This window comes from Orbicella franksi, chromosome 4, assembly GCF_964199315.1.
Source record: "Orbicella franksi chromosome 4, jaOrbFran1.1, whole genome shotgun sequence".
Taxonomy (NCBI): Eukaryota; Metazoa; Cnidaria; class Anthozoa; order Scleractinia; family Merulinidae; genus Orbicella; species Orbicella franksi.
The window spans coordinates 29,829,946-29,848,572 of NC_138148.1; the positions used below are offsets into that span (position 1 = coordinate 29,829,946).

Sequence of the window (18,627 nt, forward strand, 5' to 3'; positions counted from 1 at the left end):
ACTAATGGTCCGACAGAATCCCTACTCAATCTGATACAGCAAACAGTAAATCATCAATACTTTAAAAACTGATCTTATTACTTGTAGCAAGCAACAGATCGTTTTACAAAGGAAAGAGGGAATGGAAATCTAATTTCAGTTTCCTGGAGAAAGGACATATGGATATAACTTTTGGTTTTCAATTTCAAGGGGCTGAGCGAACTACAAAGCTTCTGCAAGTGGAAGACATTTCAAGTAGCAAAAGAAAGATCACCTAAAACATCTTTCTCAGTAAAGGAACTTTAACCACCTATTTTTGAACTGAATACAGGTAAAATAGGAAGATGTTCTTTTTTTCCACGCCACTACGTTATTTACATTGTACCGAGCGTTTTTTACATTGTACGAGTTTCACGAGTACACAACTCCATTCAATACAAGGCTTACTTACCGAAAACGTCGCAATTTCACTTGAAGGAATCCTGGAACATTTCCGATGAGGCGTTGAACCTAATGGGAAGGTAAAATTTATTAGCCGTTTTCACCGGCAGTCTTGACTGACGTCCTAAAGAGCATTAAACAATATCACCAGGCAAGCGAAAAAAGGAACATGTACCCTTTTTATGCCAAGTTATATCATTATCATGATCATTGCAATTCCAATTTCGTTTTGTAGTTTTGACAGTTTCAGAATTCGGTATTCCAGCCCAATGGCCCCGTAGTGCCGTTTTCTCACTGCACCATTCACATGGTCCTTCCTAGTTTCATTCAGATGAATGAACGGCTATCGAAGAATTGTTGGGAAATAATGCTGAGTATCATGTGATGGAATACCATCCCCTCAGGTGAGAGCCTAATACTTTATGCTACAACCAATAAACCCAAAATCAAAATCCCTTTACCTCGTCTGTGATGTCAGCTGACCAGGTTTGGTAATCTTCACTTAATTCATCCGCAAACGCAAGAGTGAAAAATGCACCATGATCAGCTATTTTGAGCCTCGCCAGAAAGTAGTAACCTGTAGATTTGGATGGATAAGTAAACAATGTAAAACACGGGAATCTGAAACTATATATAAAAAAACTGGCCGAGGGATACAAGACTTTTATGGCTTAGTTTTTAAGGATTAAGTTTAGTAATTTACTGCCCGGCTTTAATTTCACAGTTATGGTAATTTCGTACACTAATATTTTTAACAGGAAAAATTGTATTTTTCATTTTTAGTGTCGTAGTACGACTTATAACTAGTTGGCATGAAAGTATTAGTTATTTTAAGTAAAGAAATACATGTGCTTACCAGGTGCACATCCATAAAGTTCCATTCGCAAGCCCGCATTATTATTCCAGGTCAGCGGCACTACCATAACCCTTGATGTTAGAACAGGAAGTGGAACGTTGTGGTGCTCAACTCCATTACTGTCGACATTTCCTCTGAATTCCTTTAAACACAAAAAATCAACTTTTAAAATTAAATTGAGATTCACTTCTTGTTTTCTATTATTGTTACTTCAATATTTTCATAATAAAATATAGCATATAAAACGCGGTGAGTTTTGTTCAGCTTGCATCATCATCTACTGACTCTTGCCCGTTATTTTAACGTTATAAACGACGTGATAAAAGCCGGTCTGCTGTCACAGGTCAGTTCTGGCGGGAATAAAGTTGCCTGCAAATGTATTCAAAGAATGCCTGAACACTCAGAAATTCATTCTGGTTTGTTTTAAGGTAAGAGAAATGCTTCAAAATGCCATCCTCTTAGAATGGAAAAAGTTTCATTTATTTGTTTCAGTAATTTTATGATAGCTTTCAAGATAGATCAGAGCAACAATCGAAACTCATTTTCAACCGTGAACTTGAGAAACATTTAGCTTCCATGGCTTACACACCTCTTAAAGCGATTTTAACGGCATGACAATAGTGGCAAATGTTTTTTTTTAATTTAAAGTGGGATAAAGCAAAGCAGTCTTCTGAGAGCAAAATAATGACAACTGTGGCTTTGCATCTTTAGGACTTGCAGAGCATATACTTTATAGCCGACTTGCTAGAGACAAGTCATGCTCTATAGAAAAAGGCTTGTTATATTTGAGCTAAATTGGAATTGTTTTATTGTACTTTCCGGACTTTCTGAACAATATTGCTATTATTCCTAGTAGATATTATTTCGACCCATTGATTGATTTATCAGAGCGAGACCCACGTGAGGAGCAAGACACTTGTTGATACCCTAAGCCTCCACCGCCCACAGAAGGAGTAGTGTGACATTTATGATGAAAATCATGACTTCCGCATTGATCCAGTATCTTCGAAACGGTCACATTAGAAAGTGGGGTTTGATAGCACAGGAGGACAATATATCTTAGTCCGTAAACGGTCTTAAACATAGCAACATAATCAAAGGAACGCTTGGGTTTAATTCAACTGCAAACCTTTTTTCATCAGCAAGGGCTAATGAATGGAAGCACTTGACCTTTTAACCGTTTCTCAGCACTTACTACCAAAGTTATAGCCCTAGGTAATTCAAACTAAAAATATACGCAATCGCTTCTACGGAGTTTAGGCTAACAATGCAATTGCAACCATGTCTAAAGTGATAAACGATGAGGAGCAACTATATGATTACACCGTCTGGTATTAAACGTTTTTCCGTTGGGTGTGCAGCACTCTTGCTTTCTCAGCAAACGGCAGGGGGTTAAATCCCCTTAAGAAACCCTAAGCTTAAATTGAAACTGCTGTTCATCAGCTGCTGCCAAGATTATAAACTAGAGGGTGAATAAAAAAAACGGCATTTCTCGTTATAAAGATAAGCCTCAATGACAAGTGCGAATGCATTCGCACTTTTGGCGGTGTGCAAGATGATGGGGAACCTAGCTAAAGTAACCATAAGTAATGCTGGACGTAAAATCAAGATCATCAACCTCAAGCTGCTCATCAGTTGTTAACAAAGGTTTCTTCCCATTATAAAGATAAGCGTCAATGACAAATGCAAATGCATCCTCATCTTCTGTGCAGCAGACGTAAAACTGAATGTAAAACTGTTTCTTACTAGTTGATATCAAGATTATCAACCTCAAGCTAAATTAACAAAGGTTTTTTTTTTTTTTTTTTTCATTATAAAGATCAGCATCAATTTCAAATGCAACTGCATCTTTTGGCACCAAGTAGGATGATGGCTACGTAGCACTGAACTGTTCCTCATCAGTTGATGTCAAGACATTTAACCCGAGGCTAAATTTACCAAAGTTATTTTATTTTTCATTATAAAGATCAGCCTCTTTGTCAAGTGCATCGTTGGCGATCCGTCAAATGATGACTATGTTGGGGAACCTAGCATAGAACTAAATGTAAAACTGTTTCTCACCAGTGGATAGCACGATTATCAACATCAAGCTGAATTTACTTTATCCTTTATAAAGATCAGCCTCTTTGACAAATGCAAATGCATTCTAATTTTTGGCGGTGTAGGTGGCTATTGTAGGTTGGGGAACCTAAAGTGAAACTGAATGTAAACCGTTTTCTCTTTATTGTTTGTCAAGATTATATTTAACCAGAAGCTGGATTAATTGACAAAGGTTTTTTTCATTAAAAAGATCAGCATCGATGACCAATCCAAATGCATCTACATCTTTGGCGATGAGTCATATGATGACAATGTGGGGGAACATGAACTAAAACTAAACTTAAAATTGTTCCTCGTCAGTAGATATCAAAATTAAAAACCCGAAGCTGAATTACAGAGGTTTTTTCATTATTAAGATCAGCATCAATGACAAATACATCTGCATCCTTGGCAGATGCAGATGATGCTTATGGCGGGGAACCGAACGTAAAACAGCACATAAAACTGTTCCTCATCAGTTGATGTCAAGATATTTAACCCGAAGCTAAATTTACCAAGGTTTTTTTTTCAGTAGAAAGATCAGTCTCTTTGACAAATGCAAATGCGTCTGCATCTTTGACGGTGCGTCAAATGATCGCTATGCTGGGCTAACCTACCCTTAATGTCCCAAGTTATTCCTTTATTCACGAGTTGATTTTTAGGGCTCTCGAATATCGGAAATTGTGAAATTAAGCCTCTTGTAGATGAATCTCCTCCTTTAGTCAGCATCAGTTGAAGTTAATAAACCATCGTGTTCAGATGCACACTGAATCTGCGGCCTTACAATGAATCCAAGTCAGTTACACCAGTAATCATTAACTTTCTGACTCAGACTATAAATTAAATACAAACGACGATCATTTCATGAAGCTTCATTTGGAAAACCATTTTTTACAAAAATCGGCATAAGAAACAATAACAATTAAAAAAGAAGTTTTCAGGCTCCTGTTGGGCATTATTAGCTATGGCTTGCTTAATAATGGGAAAAGGCACAAATTATTGACGCCAAAACTCACCGGCTAGATTAAAGTGGAAATGAAAAATTGCGTAAATAAATGAATTCCAAATTTTGCGATAATACTTTTATTATCGTGCATTATTAGCGATTAATCGTGATGTCAAATAAGCCCTGATACCGCGTTGCTAAAACTACCAGAATGAATTATTTTTATGTTCTTTTTCTCCATTAATATATCTCTTTATTTGCACTGGCAGTCAAAGCATAATTGTGGAAATTTGTATTTGAAAAGGAAAAAAAGACATGGGGTGCTGATTAAAACACAATTGTTAAAATTTGCATTTGAAAACAAGGAAAGATGAAGGAGGTATGCTGTCATGAAATTGCAGTTTTTGACGTCTGCCAGTTATCATTCGCTCGAAACTCTTGCTCTTCAACATACTTTAATCCACCGACAAATTTTAAATGTCATTAAAAACAGTGAGATGAAAACGTAAAATTCATGAAAATTTGAACAAAACCTTGATTTAACGATCAAAGAAGTCTAAACATCTTTTAAATAAACACTTCAATCTGAGCAATGCAGACATTTTTGATTGCTTGAAGATTCTGGAAGATGGATGGCAAAAAAGTAACAATGAAAGACAGCTCATTTATGCTTAGATAAAATGCCACTGATGAGATAATAGGAAAATATTGGCTTATCAATAAAATACTAAAGACTACCTAGGTTTACTGCTAACTTAAATCTAAAAATTCAACGACCTTTCGCTCGGTTTTTTACTTTAATCAGGACACTTGTTGGATAAATTAGGACGAACCTAACAACAAAACAACAAAATACAAGTATTAGCTTACCTTGATATTTCCGCTTCTCTCTCTGAAGGGAAAAAACTCGTTTCCAGTTGAATACATCAATGTGTACTTAGTGACCCACTCCTGGGCTTCTGTGACACCATATCCTTGAGTAGCAACACCCGTTATCACAGTCTCGTTTCGTAACTTGACCATGATCCAAGTCTCGTTGGACTCAGCAGAACCATCGCTTCGTGATCTTTGTTCTGCGCGATATCCGTAGTAAGGCCGCCGTTTCAGGTTAAGCCTTGCTCTCTGAGGTCCATAAGTGTTGAGATCTCCGTCAAAAGATGGTGAAGCACTTAGATCACTGTCTGGTATAGCACCGGATTCCATTCCAAGCGGAGATCTACAATTAACTGGAGGGAGGAAAATTACAAGCACGGGACTCAAGTTTTAATATGGCTTTGGTCGAAACCTACTCTATGAAATTTGAGGCAGAAACTTTACGGTTTTTAGAATCACTTTAGAACTCATCTTACCGATTATTTCTGGTATCCCGATTGGCCTATGTCGAACTTTTGCTAATACGAATGACACCAACAAATTGCAAAGGAGAACTAGTCTCATCTTACAACTTTCAAGTTTATAGTCGCTATCTCGAAGACGCACATAGTCTGCCGAAACCTGGTGAGATGTCTTGCTATTTTCATGAAAGGAAAAAACTTCATTATAATAGAAGATATTTAATTGGTGGAAAATCACTTCCCGTTGTCAATAGCAACTTGTCTGTAGAGGAAACTTCGTCATTTGCCGGTCATGTGAAAAAGATACTGCAAACCTAGTATAAAACAGCAGAAGTGGGTTTAATGTTGCCAGAGGTGATTTCAAATGCCACACAGTTTCGAAAGCGTCGAACGGTCGTTTACACCTGCCGCGAAAGTCGTTCATAGCTTTTTGACCACGCTTCTTTTTGAGCTAAAAACTTTGTTTGCACGAGCTTCTGTTATTCAATAAGACGACGCAATTTTAATTTCCAAGTTTCTTTCACTCCTATAGATTGTAGGTTTGACGGTAGGATGGGGCCATTGTCCTTCGCTGGCGTTCGTCGACGGTATGTTATTAAATAGCTGCATGAGCTTAGAATGCTCTAAAACAACCACCTCTGAAAAGTCACGAAGGAAAAAGTTTAAACAGTACATTTTGGCAAAATCAGGAAAATTTGAAATTATGCGATGAAAGATTGCAACTTTCATATCTTGTTTTCGTTTTGATTGATTGACGACGAGTAAGTCTGACTCGAAAAAATATACACCTGTTTAATATTAAGACTCCAACCCCAACTTTGAAACATTTTCCATCTAGAAATGTCAAGAAGCAGAGCAAAAGGGCGGATATCGGGGCGACTCTTATAGAACTTTGTTCCAAAATTTAAATTTATCACACCAACTTTGTAAACGAAGATATATTCTTTAGACTACTGAATGGAATCGAACTGTTCTGTGTACATAATTATATTTCATAATCAGAAATGCGCCACTGTGTGAATGAATTCAAAGCCTGGCGGTGGTCCGGTGCAAGTCTGATGTTTCAAAAAAATTGCAGCAATAACCTGGACGCCAAGATATTAAGTTGCAAGTTAGATGTGACCATGATGTGACCAACGTAGAAAGCTGTAAGTTTACTACTAATTTTTTGATTAACACAGAAAGCTTAATAACTTGGTAATTTAAATTTGGCACTCCACACCACGACTGACGTTTGTAAATGTATATGAATACACATATCGCCTGCATTATTTTAGGTTTTTTTTTTTCTTTTCATTTTTTCACTTTCAACATAGATATCTTTAATAATTGACACGAGTCTTTCTCAAGCTGAGAGATTAGTCAGGTTAGGAGTAATATCAAAAGGAATAGGAGAGATTCTCATTGAATGCGCTATCGAACCTACCTTGACTTTTTGCTAATATGAATTTCCCTGATAAGGTTTACCTTTCTTCATTTTGAAAATAAATAAAAATAAATAAATGAAGAACTAAATAGATAAATAAATAAATAAATAAATAAATAAATAAATATAAACTATCTTATGAAGGTAAATATTGGATTCAGTCTACAACTATAAAAACAACCGTGTATTACCCGTTGTGACGAAGGTTACCCAAGGTCACGCGTTTTTCCAATTACTAGGGAGGAGGGAGGTAGTAAAATGTTCTATTGAAACGTGCTTGATTTCACAAGAGTAGATACCATCACAAAAATAGCAACATTTTCAGTACAAAAATTATAAAAGAAAGAGGATATTGAAATTATTCATCGCAATAGGACATTTGATGAAACTGATATGAGAATGGCTCATCCATTGCGTCGGCTGTCTTCACATTTCCGAAAACTGAACATGTGTCTTACTTCAAAACGGTTGAAAAGCAACACTGACACGAAAACAGGAAGGAAATAATACTCAGAGATCGTTAACAGCGAATATTAAATATGCAAATGTATTTCATACATTCATTATGTCAATAACAGATAGTCCTTCATAAAATGATTTTAATCATAAATTCTTAAGATGACTACTCTAAACAGTCTTTAAAGCTCATATTTCCAGCCGCTTCCAAAGCAGTATGGTTAGTACTTGCGAGCTACTTCTCGTCCAAGGGATATACCTTTTTTGCTAAAGTGAACTTTTGGTTCGCGTTACTCGTGCCCTATAGCCCAAGTGAAGTAGCCACCAATCTACTTTAAATCAGTTACATCACAGTAAGGCTAGTGAGATCCGTTCTTCAGTTCGCCTAATCCAAATAAAGCGTATATTAACCAATGTTCCCCTGCTACATAAAATGTCATGATAAAAATATGTACATTTGTAATGCAACCATAATTACAATTCACTGCAACATTGACTCTTTACGAACAATAATTACTAGGAATAACAGAAAAGTTAAAGAGACTGATAGAATGCACCGTAAATGTACGTAGGTGCTTTTTCTGCAGTTGCAGCTCTAAGCCGCTAACTGATTTGAATTGACTATTTCGGCATAGGATGCAATTTCATCCTAGCACAATTTTGAAGTATTTCGAAAAAATTACTCTTAAGGGCAAAATTTCTGCTGCCCAGGGTTAAGAAAACAGTAAACAAAACAGCTCAGAGCAGTTTTCCGGAAGCAAAGCTCGCGATGAAATCCTTGAGAAACGGAGGTCTGATGTATACTCAGGTAAAGCAATGTGATCATATCAATGATGATCTTCGATGCCCAACTAAACGAACGACGACCTTGAATCGATTTTCCGCTGTTTTTGCATGTAAATACAAAAAATTCTAAGTTATAGAAACTGATAAGATTTAAATAAGAAAACGCCAGAATACTGCAAATCGCATCGTAGGTTTTGACAAAGCTAGAGAAAAAACAATTTCCTCAGAGAAACAGATGTCCAATGTCATAATTATACCCCTGCACTGCCTACTTGTGAAGCCAAACTATCATGCAAACATGTGACGTTCTCAAATCAAATCTTTCTATACGTGTATACCAGAGCTTTTTAAAAACAATCAGTTGTATTCGATTTTACAATTTATGTTGCATGAAAACTTGCGCACTTAATTAAACACAAATCGTTAAACGCATTTTTTGAACCCGGGAAAAAATATCGTTTCATCATATAGAGCGTCCAAACCGACGGTTCGGCACGAGAAAAATCTGGGTCTATAAACTAGCATGCTATTTAATTTCTGGTTATCTTATGCGTTATGTCGAGAAGTCTTTAACTTAGGAAAAGGGCAACGAAGCCCACATGGAGTTCATACACTTTAAGGTCTTGATCACAATCTGAAGCTGAGATTGATTTACAAAAGTGCTGATAACATATTTCTAGACTGTTCTAATTTACAGTCAAGTGGAAAAGAAATGCTTCGATTTCAAAGCACTTGACCACAAATGGCTGAGGTCGTTATTAATGATTTGTTTTTATACCCAAGGACAAGCAATCACAATCTGTTAATGGATGTTTGCAAACATGATTTAAGTCAGTTTACATAAATTTCCGGAAATTATCTTTGTGTGATCTATGAAAGGTAAACAATATTTTAAGCTTATTTGGTCAAAACAACGACTCCAATGAGACTAAGAAAACACAGTAATATTTGTGTCCTTTGATTTCTTATTATTTGTTTAGTCATTTGAGCGGAAAATCTTTCATTTTAAGCCATGTTATAAAACGCTATCTAATGTAACCATGCGTTCACTTCTAAGAATTCGAAAATAATTTCTATAAATCACTTCTTTAAGGTCTACGTCATTAGCATTTTAATTTCTATTAAGGTTAAAGGGATGACAAAAAACAAATGTAAAGTGACTAACCTAGCAAGTCGTAACATTTGACTCCACAGAAAACTGTTAACAGCAATATCAGTGAAATCTCAACAGCAACAGCAACAAATCCCATCTTTCAAGGATTATTAGCAAACAGAGAAGTATTCTCCGTTCTCTACCTGTGTATTAAAAGCAAACATGTATAGGAAAAAGCAATTAATTATCCAAGGATTAATTACAAGTGGCAACGAACTTTGCATAGAAGGAAGTGAAACCCACCACCCTTTCTAAGACAAAGCCATTTCTGAATTCTTTCTATTGTTGTATGTGAGAACTATACGTTTATGAATACGTTAAGCATTTTCCTACTCTGTGATAATAATGGCATAATGTCTCCTTTCGCTGTCTCCATGAGTGACTAACCGTAATATTACTCGGTAGATGAACATGTTGTGTACAGGTCAGCAGAAACATCGTCAAAATTAAATAAAACAGCCTTCTATAGAGGGATACTTTCTTGATCTTACACAGATAAACTGAACTGACCATTTCTTATTTACCAAATGAAAGATGTCCTTAAGAGGCAAAAACAAAATTGACTTAATTACTACACATAGCTCTTTTCCTTTCTTAAGCAAAATGAAAAGAACCTTTCCGACGACGGACTAAGCCAGGAGGCCTCCCTAGTTTCTTAAGTCCTCCTCTGACCTCTCGCCCTTTAATAGACTCGACAGGAAGTACACTTGACAAGACTCAGCTGTAAGCAAATGGTGAAATAAAGTCATAGAGGCATACACTAAAATGCCATTTTAGTAACCGTTTGAGGCGCTAGTAAAAAATTGCGTAATGTAAAACGGATATCGAAACGTTATTCCAAGAACCAAAGTGGACACGGATTTCAGGGAAAAAGGTGACTGTATTCTTCAGGCTGCTTGAGAAAACTTTAAAACAGGGCTCAATAGTGTTCCCGATACAATGCCAAATTGCGAAATCGCCATTATTTCTTTTGCTACTGCTCAATGTAGAATGTTATGGCAGCGACTACAATTTTGATTCAAGTGTAAAATTTAAAGCAGAGCAGATTACATAATACCCAGTTCCAAAGAGGCCCATTTCCCCGTTTTGCTTTTGTTCCTGACAAGAAAAGCAAGTTATTATAATATTCCAATGCTACAGGTGGACTGGCTCCGCGCTTTCAAGAATCGGATTACTTTCACGGATATAGTTTTTCAAGTTGTTGTCATCGTATGAAAGAGGAGAAATATGTCACCTTACACACCAGGCGTGCGGTGACAAAGAGGTATATCAGTGCATATCAGTTCAGCAACTTGTTTCCAAACCCTTCTAGTAAGATACCAGTTAATAAAAACCAATATTCAGTATTGAAACATGAATATTCACTTTGCCTGGATACCTCAGAAGTACAAATTTGAATTTTTTAAGTGTTGTAGCACGGAGCAAAAGGGCAATGGTATGTGTTATGACAAATAAACGCACAAGATAAGTCTTCTTCGTGGATGGCGAAACGACTGACGCAAACAGGACCAAATGTAGATTTAATAGATAACCATCGGTAGGGATCATCTCTTCATTTTCTTTTCTTAAAATTTCCAATGTATACCCGTGGATATAATGCAATAATTGAAGACTTGAAATATTTACAAAATTCCTACCGTGAATTGATTCGATTTTGAAACTAAATTTTCTTGTTTTCACGCGGTCAATTTACCTGCAAAAGTTCCTGTTAGATAGGTTTTCATTTTTTTTTGCCAAATAGCCGGAGGGAAAGACAAATCTACGAAGAGTGAAAATACACTGCGAGAAACAGATAAAGCCTTTTACGAATTACTAGTTGAAAGAACTCGTTGACAAATTCCTTATACACTATACAACTAAAAGCAGTACATGTATATGTCTTTGGGAGGAAAATAAACTCCGTGTGGTGCATGGAATACGTTGCTCATGCAACACAAACCAGCCAACTATATTATATACACTTTTGGCCAAAGGAAATATTCCTAATCTAGTTATATCAGCATGAAATATTCCAAGTGCTGCGATAAGGGACCTGTACACGTCAGGAATACTTCAAACATGGTGATAAAATGCCTTAATGTAACCTTATTTTTACTTTCTAATACCTCTTTGCGATAGTTCGAGAAAGATTTGCAAAATGAAACGGAAAGTTTGGCAAATACTCATTTCTCGACTCTACAAAGCGCGATTAGTATCTTAAAGAGAGACAGTCACGATATATTTCCTTGAAACTGTTATAAATTGACGAAATGGTCCGATCCCTAAATTTATGTAATAAGAACTTTTAAGTTCTTATTACATAAATTTAGTTAGAGCTATTTAAAAATAAATTTAGTTAGAGCTATTTAAAAATAAATTTAGTTAGAGCTATTTAAAAATTTGAATTTCATTTAGTTAGAGCTATTTAAAAATAGCACTAACTAAATGATTAAAGGCAATTTCTTGAAGAACGTCCACTCTGCAGCATCATTTTTTCAAAATTTCAGCGATTTTCGAGCCAAACTTGAACTTTCGAAAAAACTGACAGCCTGACGCTTTTTCAAAACATCAATATCGCAATTCGTTTCCATCCTCGCCATCGTTAGCCATCCTCACTTTCTAATGGATTCTAATCATTTGTCGAGTACTACTCTACAAAATAAAACCATTATTGTTCAGCTTTCAACGATCGATATTGTTTTTGAGATTTCCAAAATCATGCGGCTAAAAATGGTGGCAGTGTCCCTTTAAAATAACAATATTCTAATCTTTAATGGGGGCTAACATTTGGAATAACACATAAAATTGCCAGTTTCATGGAGACCCGTATTATATCGATGAAATTTCTACAACAAACAGCAAAAACGTTAAAAGAGCAAATCGTAGAGTGCGTCATGTATGATCGCTAAACTGAACTGGTAGAAAGCCAAGGTATATAGAATTTTCATTTCCATTGCATAATTATTAAGTGGCAGTCTCGCTAAAAGCGGTCCACTCGATTTCGGGACCAAAAATAATTTTCCTTCATTTTTTGTCAGTGAAAAGGGTTTGACACATAAATATATAAAAAAGCACTTTATTATTTTCCAATTCCTTATTTTTGCTTTGCTACGAGCCAAAATTGAATTTTGGTCGAACTGAGGTTGCCGACCGTGATGAGAAAGGCAAAATTCACCGATTTTGTGAAGCGTGCTACGTTGCCTAAAATGCAGCTCACGGAATTTCGTTTTCATACGAATTTTAAGGTACACTCACTACTTTGACTGACGAAATATGGAAAAGAAAAGATTGCACTAGTCCAAAAAATTAATGGGTGGCTTTTACATTATCAATATTGAAATGAGAAGATCTTGCCAAATCTAATGATCGGCGCGCGCGGGGTAGGGGATTTGCCCTCGGCCCCTGGTAATTGGCCCAGGGGGGGTACTTCCAGAAAAGTTGAGTGGGGGTGTGCGGCCCACTTCCCAAACCCCTTACCCTCTTTATGACCAAAATTTGCGTTTTTTGCTACCCTATTTATGACCTGACCAAACATTTGATAGCCTATTTATGACCTATGCGGCTGACACAGTTGCCCTAAGCATACGTTATGAAGGGCTTTGTTGAAGGTCTTATTGATAATGATGAAAAAGTAGCTTCTGCTAAGAATCATACCCAATTCAAGACTAGAGTGCTAAAGCCATGCCCAATTTATAACCAAAATGACCAAAATCGATACCCTATTTATGACCCAAACGGCTGAAAAACCCTACCCTTTGGGGCCTCACATACAAATACCTATATAGCCCATATAAGGGAGTACCCCCCTCCAGGGTAATTGGTCACGTTGCTGTTACACGCTCAACTCAGACGAAAACAACGTTTTCTTAAAGCACAAACTCCGTACTTTTGGTATAATCTCCAAGCACATGTTTTTCACTCTCCAAAACCAAATCCTAGCATACATTGCGGTACGTGAGCTCATAGTCACACACTCAACATAACATGTCACGCACCCTACATTACAACTTGTGTGACATTTTGACGAAGCTGGTGCAGCTTTCGTTGTATAAACGGTCCGATAAACGGATCCCGAAGTTTATTTTATGCGCTGTGCAAGATACTAAAAGACAAGCATCAAGCATAAAACAGAAGTAAAGCTCATCATTCATCGCAAAACATAGTTCCATTCAAGCGTGTCGTGTTCATTCAGGTTCATTTCCCAGCGATGCAACCGGCAAGTGTTCGTTGTTGTTGCTCTTCAAATTCGGGCATATAGCCGTCAAGCTCCCAGTAGTCTTGGCAGTAGTACAGGATTCAGTTGCCATTAAACGGTAAATGAAAACTTACGATTTTCTTCTACTCCTAGTGCTCCCTCTGCGGCAGAATTTATTGAAGGGTCAGGACGACGAATTGATCAACTTTAACGCAACCTTCACCTCAAAAATGGATCTAGAGTGTACACAAGTATTAAAGGAAGCTATTTGCCACTACTCAGAAGGTCAACAAACGAACCTGAATGGAAGAAGATGTATTTTCACCGGGTGCTAGGGTTATGCATATGAGCTTTGACACGAGCGATAGCTATGTAAACACACTGACTGTGGCAGATTTTAATCTGTTCTCGTGTACAATCCAAGGAGATACCCACCGGTTTGAACTTATAGAACGGTTTATTAAGGTATGAAATTTACTGTGATGTGCTTTTTAGGCTTCATTTAGACCCAACTTCTGAGATTTTCCCCGTCAAATTTGGCTAAATTTTAGTAGGTGATCGGAGTAGGGAGTCGTCCAGCCTCGCTGGTAAGCTTAGAATTTTTCGGAAAGTTTCCATATTTCGTCAGTCAAAGTAGTGAGTGTACCTTAAAATTCGTATTAAAACGAAATTCTGTGAGCTGCATTTTAGGCGACGTAGCACGCTTCACAAAATCGGAGAATTTTGCCTTTCTCATCACGGTCGGCAACCTCAGTTCGACCAAAATTCAATTTTGGCTCGTAGCAAAGCAAAAATAAGGAATTGGAAAATAATAAAGTGCTTTTTTATATATATGTGTGTCAAACCCTTTTCACTGACAAAAAATGAAGGAAAATTATTTTTGGTCCCGAAATCGAGTGGACCGCTTTTAGCGAGACTGCCATTTAATTTAGTTTACGCAAAAACGGCAGCAAAGAAAATACTGACGACTAATTTCAACTGACTTGCGCAGTAATGTTGGAAGGGAAAAGGTCTTAGTTTTCCAAAAGAAAATGCCTTCTTCGTTATCAAGGAGACAATTTATTGCTACTGGGTCAATTTTCCTTCAAAATGTTATCATGTTAAGATGTTTCCAAGTCGCCTTTCCCGCACGGCAATTCATCGTATTCGGTCAAGGGGATCCGAAAAATAAAAATTTCTTTAGGTGGTTAATGGTTTCGAAAACGCTGTTTCTCTTTTGTAGTACATCATCACTGCGTCGCTTTTCGTAAACGCTGGCGTCACGAGAGCCTTTATATCGCTGGCTTAAGTACTCTACGCATGTTGAATACAGACACTTTCTTATTCTATATCGTTTTTCATGTAACGCTTTAGTGCGCGAGCAAAAACGATTCCAAATTGATAGTGTCAAAGAAAGCTGATTTGGATGCCATTTTGATTCGAATACTCCGTTTTCAAACCAAAATTGATAAGTGTGGTTCAAGCAATTTAATGTTCAGTGATGTATGAAATTTAGCACTGACTCATTTTTTTCTTTTTTTTTTTTTCTTTTTTTCTTTCCTTAATCGATGTAGGTTTTGGTATAAATAATTATTTGGTTGTTACGCTGTATAAACATTTCCAAAGATATGTGAATATCACTCGCCGGGATAGACAGAATGTTATAACTGTCTCCAGTTATAAGCAGAATAAGAAGTTAAAGCTCTTCAAATCAAATTCATAATTTGACGCGTATTCCTGCTATAGATGCAGCAGCATATGAGTCCCGAAGCTATTTATAGCAATCTTGCTCCAAGCGAAATGAAATTGCATTAATTACCATTTCGATATTCACAGTGTCAAGATGTTATCAGCTTGGGCTTTCGCTGTTCAGTTGCTCATTAGTTTCTTCTCGAAAGTTAATATTTTATATTTATATTCTTTTTCTCTTCCCTGTTTCTGCTACTGTTTTCATCACTCCGTGTTTGTATCATGGATTATTATTTACAGAATTTATTATTACAAAATCGAGGTTGATGTGATGTCGCCAATAAACAGAACAAAGTGAGTGTTTCTCTTCGGTATTCCAGTTTTCTGCAAGTCGTTACTATTTGCACATTTTTTGTGACAATATTTATTTACTCAAAATACGTTTACTGTTCCTATATTAAGCGTTTATCTATGTTTTAAAATATTATTTTTTCCTTGAAAAGATGTTTAGCGTAATGTCCAATAAGTGAAGTTCTCGGCCTGCATATTATATGCATGTACTTGTTTTAAACTTTTTTTTTTTTTTTTTCGGGCTCGCTATTATTTTTGCACTGTGGTATTCGTTGCAATTTTTATTGATGCTTGCCCTAACTGAAAGTAGTCGAGAGCAGCCGTGACTCTTTTTCGCTGCGCAGAAACATTGGCATTAGCAGTTCATAATTCGGCGTTTTCTAACTCGTGAAAGTTTAAGAAAAAACGTTTACGAAGAAAAAGTGGCACCAGCAAGTTTCCCCAGCAATAGATATGTAAGGACTATTTTCAAATTCGTTTTGACCTGTCAAATTGTCAGTTGTACACATAGAAATACGCAATTAAAAACTGCTATTCCACGGTGCTAAACGTCACCATTTTGGTGGAATAACCATCTTGACGCAAGCTACTTGCGCGCTGCGAGCTATCTGTCCGGCGATCTCGTCAACCCAATTAATAAACAATAGAGCTGCACCTGGTCGTCAACGAGCTCAAAAACCATGCGCTTTTTGCACGAGAGGCTTGACGCAGGATAATGAAAGTTCAAGTCATGTGAAAGTCTTAGAAGTGCGCGAAAATTTTCCCAATAATGTCAATTTTTTGCTCTGCATCTGCACACCCAGGCAGATTTTACACAAGGTCTGTGTAAATAAACTCAAAGGTGTGAATGTGCCCAGAATAGATTTTTGTCACCCACGAATATACGCATTCATTTTTAATTAGCATAATGTTCATGACTTGGTACAAAACTAAATTTTTCGTAGAGTCACATTATAGCCTTCATCAGCCAAATAACTCCATTTCTAAACAGCCAAAAATTTAACATCCAATAGTCGACGACTAAGAGAAAATAAAGCTTAAAGCCAAACGTAACTAATGCACGCTAGACGCTTATATTTTTACAGATACAGGTTTTCTGTATGTGAACGGACAGTAAATCCAGCCGATGAAACTTACAGTAGAACCCAGATTTCTTCGTCTCTTCAAGATGTAGCCCTCGGGTTGGTTAGTTCTGAATTTTAGGAAGTCCTTTTTATGGGTGTTGGAGGCTTTTCTATAAAGTTTCCACATGCAACCATTTCGATGTTGTACGGCGACACAAATTCAAGTTAAACTTACTTTTTCTTTGTTGTTTGATCCTCGTCTGAGTCCTTTATCGACTTGATCTGCTGTTGGTAAGCATATATAAGCGTAAGCTAAATACTGACTAGAGTGCTGCACGACAAAAACGATCCTTGAGGCTGGTTTTTACTAGAGCATAAGCACAAGCATAAGCATGAGCATAAGCATAAGCACAAGTGAAAACAGCCGCGACATAATCATAAGCATAAGCAGAAACATAAGAAGAACGAACCCACTTATTTGTCTTGTGCAGTTTTCACTAGTAACGCGCTCGGCATAAGCATAAGCATAAGCCCAAGAAAAAACAGAACTGTTCGTTTTTCTTGTGCTTATGCTTATGCTTATGTCGAGCGGGTTAGTAGTGAAAACTGCACAAGAAAAATAAGCGGGTTCGTTCTTCTTATGCTTCTGCTTATGCTTATGCTTATGTCGCGGCTGTTTTCACTTGTGCTTATACTTATGCTTGTGCTTGTGCGTATGCTCTAGTGAAAACCAGTCTTTACGGCGCTCGCAAGAAATTGTAAAACGTCAAAAAAAGGATGAGAACATCCCAAATACATTTTCCCTTACCTCTGAAGACGGATGAACTACGACGAAAAAAATTGTCAAAAAAGTGTCACGTCGTGGACTCAACGGGAAACAGCACCGACTTACGCTCGCAACGGGAAGACGACGGGAAAGCAGAGCACATGGAAAGCCAAATGAGCACGCGCCGCAGTTTTCGATGACGTCAGACGCAACTGTTTCCTGTCCTTGTGGCTTTAGGGCTCAACTATTAATATATAACCCAGGAAATACAGGTTACATGTTTTGTCTGCAAATGATAGCAACTGATTCCTGTCCTTTTTGCTTCAGGGTTCAACTATAAATATATAACCCAGGAAATACAGTTTGCATGTTTTGTCTGCAACTGAAATCATTCAAATTTTGGAGCTGCTTATGATAATAAAAAAAAAAAAAAAACGAAACTATAGCACATTATCATGAGCCGCGGTCTAAAATAACATCTTGCCCCGGTTGTTCGAAGGTTGAATAACACTTTTCACCGGATAAATCGCTATCCAGCGGATAAGTGTTCACAAAACAAACCACGCTATCCAGCAGCCACGCCATCCGCTGGATAGTGATTTATCCAGTGAATAGCTTTATACACCTTTCAAACAACCAGGGCCAGAAGAGTAATACAACCATTAATGCTTCAAAAATACCCGACGGAATACTCCCTTATATGGGCCACGTGTCTAGGTAATTGTGCACGTGTCGCCAAAGGGTACGGTGTTTGAGTTGTTTTGGGTTAAAGTAGGATATAGAATTTAGCCATTTTGGTCTGAGTACGGTATGGTGAAAGTGAAGAATGATCATCGCAGTAAATTTTCCAATTTACTGAATATATACTTGACATCAATACGGTGTGGTTTTTGCACTCTGTCCTTGATTCAGGTATGTTTTAGACGAAGCCACTTCTTGAAAATTATTATAGTCATTATGATTAATACGACAAAATCGTACATTGTACAGTTTTAGAGGCTGTCTTAATGAAAGCATATAAACATTATTGGCCGTTAGGACTGGAGAACTGATTATAAGGAAGGTCTAGTGAAAGCGTATTGATTGAAGTGTAAAGTTTGAAATGAGGCATCGGATTTTGGGTGGGTTCCGAAACAAGGTAAGCAAAA

The 18,627-nt window shown here is 37.0% G+C and overlaps 1 protein-coding gene across 1 annotated transcript; it reads right to left on the reverse strand.

Annotated features, from left to right (window-relative positions):
• Positions 1-405: 405 nt before the first annotated feature.
• Positions 406-17,773, reverse strand: LOC145483848 (retinoschisin-like). Its single transcript, XM_081462395.1, has 7 exons — positions 17,522-17,773; positions 16,949-16,998; positions 9,469-9,599; positions 5,172-5,527; positions 1,277-1,418; positions 882-997; positions 406-489 (listed from the first exon to the last, which is right to left on the reverse strand). Exons 3-7 carry the CDS (start codon positions 9,551-9,553, stop codon positions 427-429), a joined length of 762 nt encoding a protein of 253 aa, XP_081318521.1. The 5' UTR covers positions 9,554-9,599; positions 16,949-16,998; positions 17,522-17,773; the 3' UTR covers positions 406-426.
• Between the last annotated feature and the right edge of the window lie 854 nt (positions 17,774-18,627).

Bases quoted from the DNA above. Each gene is read 5' to 3' on its own strand.
- LOC145483848 (XM_081462395.1), bottom strand. From the start codon at position 9,553: ATGGGATTTGTTGCTGTTGCTGTTGAGATTTCACTGATATTGCTGTTA. The intron at 1,419-5,171 runs GTAAGCTAATAC...TTGTGTTTAAAG, and splicing joins AGAGAAGCGGAAATATCAAG to GAATTCAGAGGAAATGTCGA. The intron at 490-881 runs GTAAAGGGATTT...CCTTCCCATTAG, and splicing joins CAGCTGACATCACAGACGAG to GTTCAACGCCTCATCGGAAA.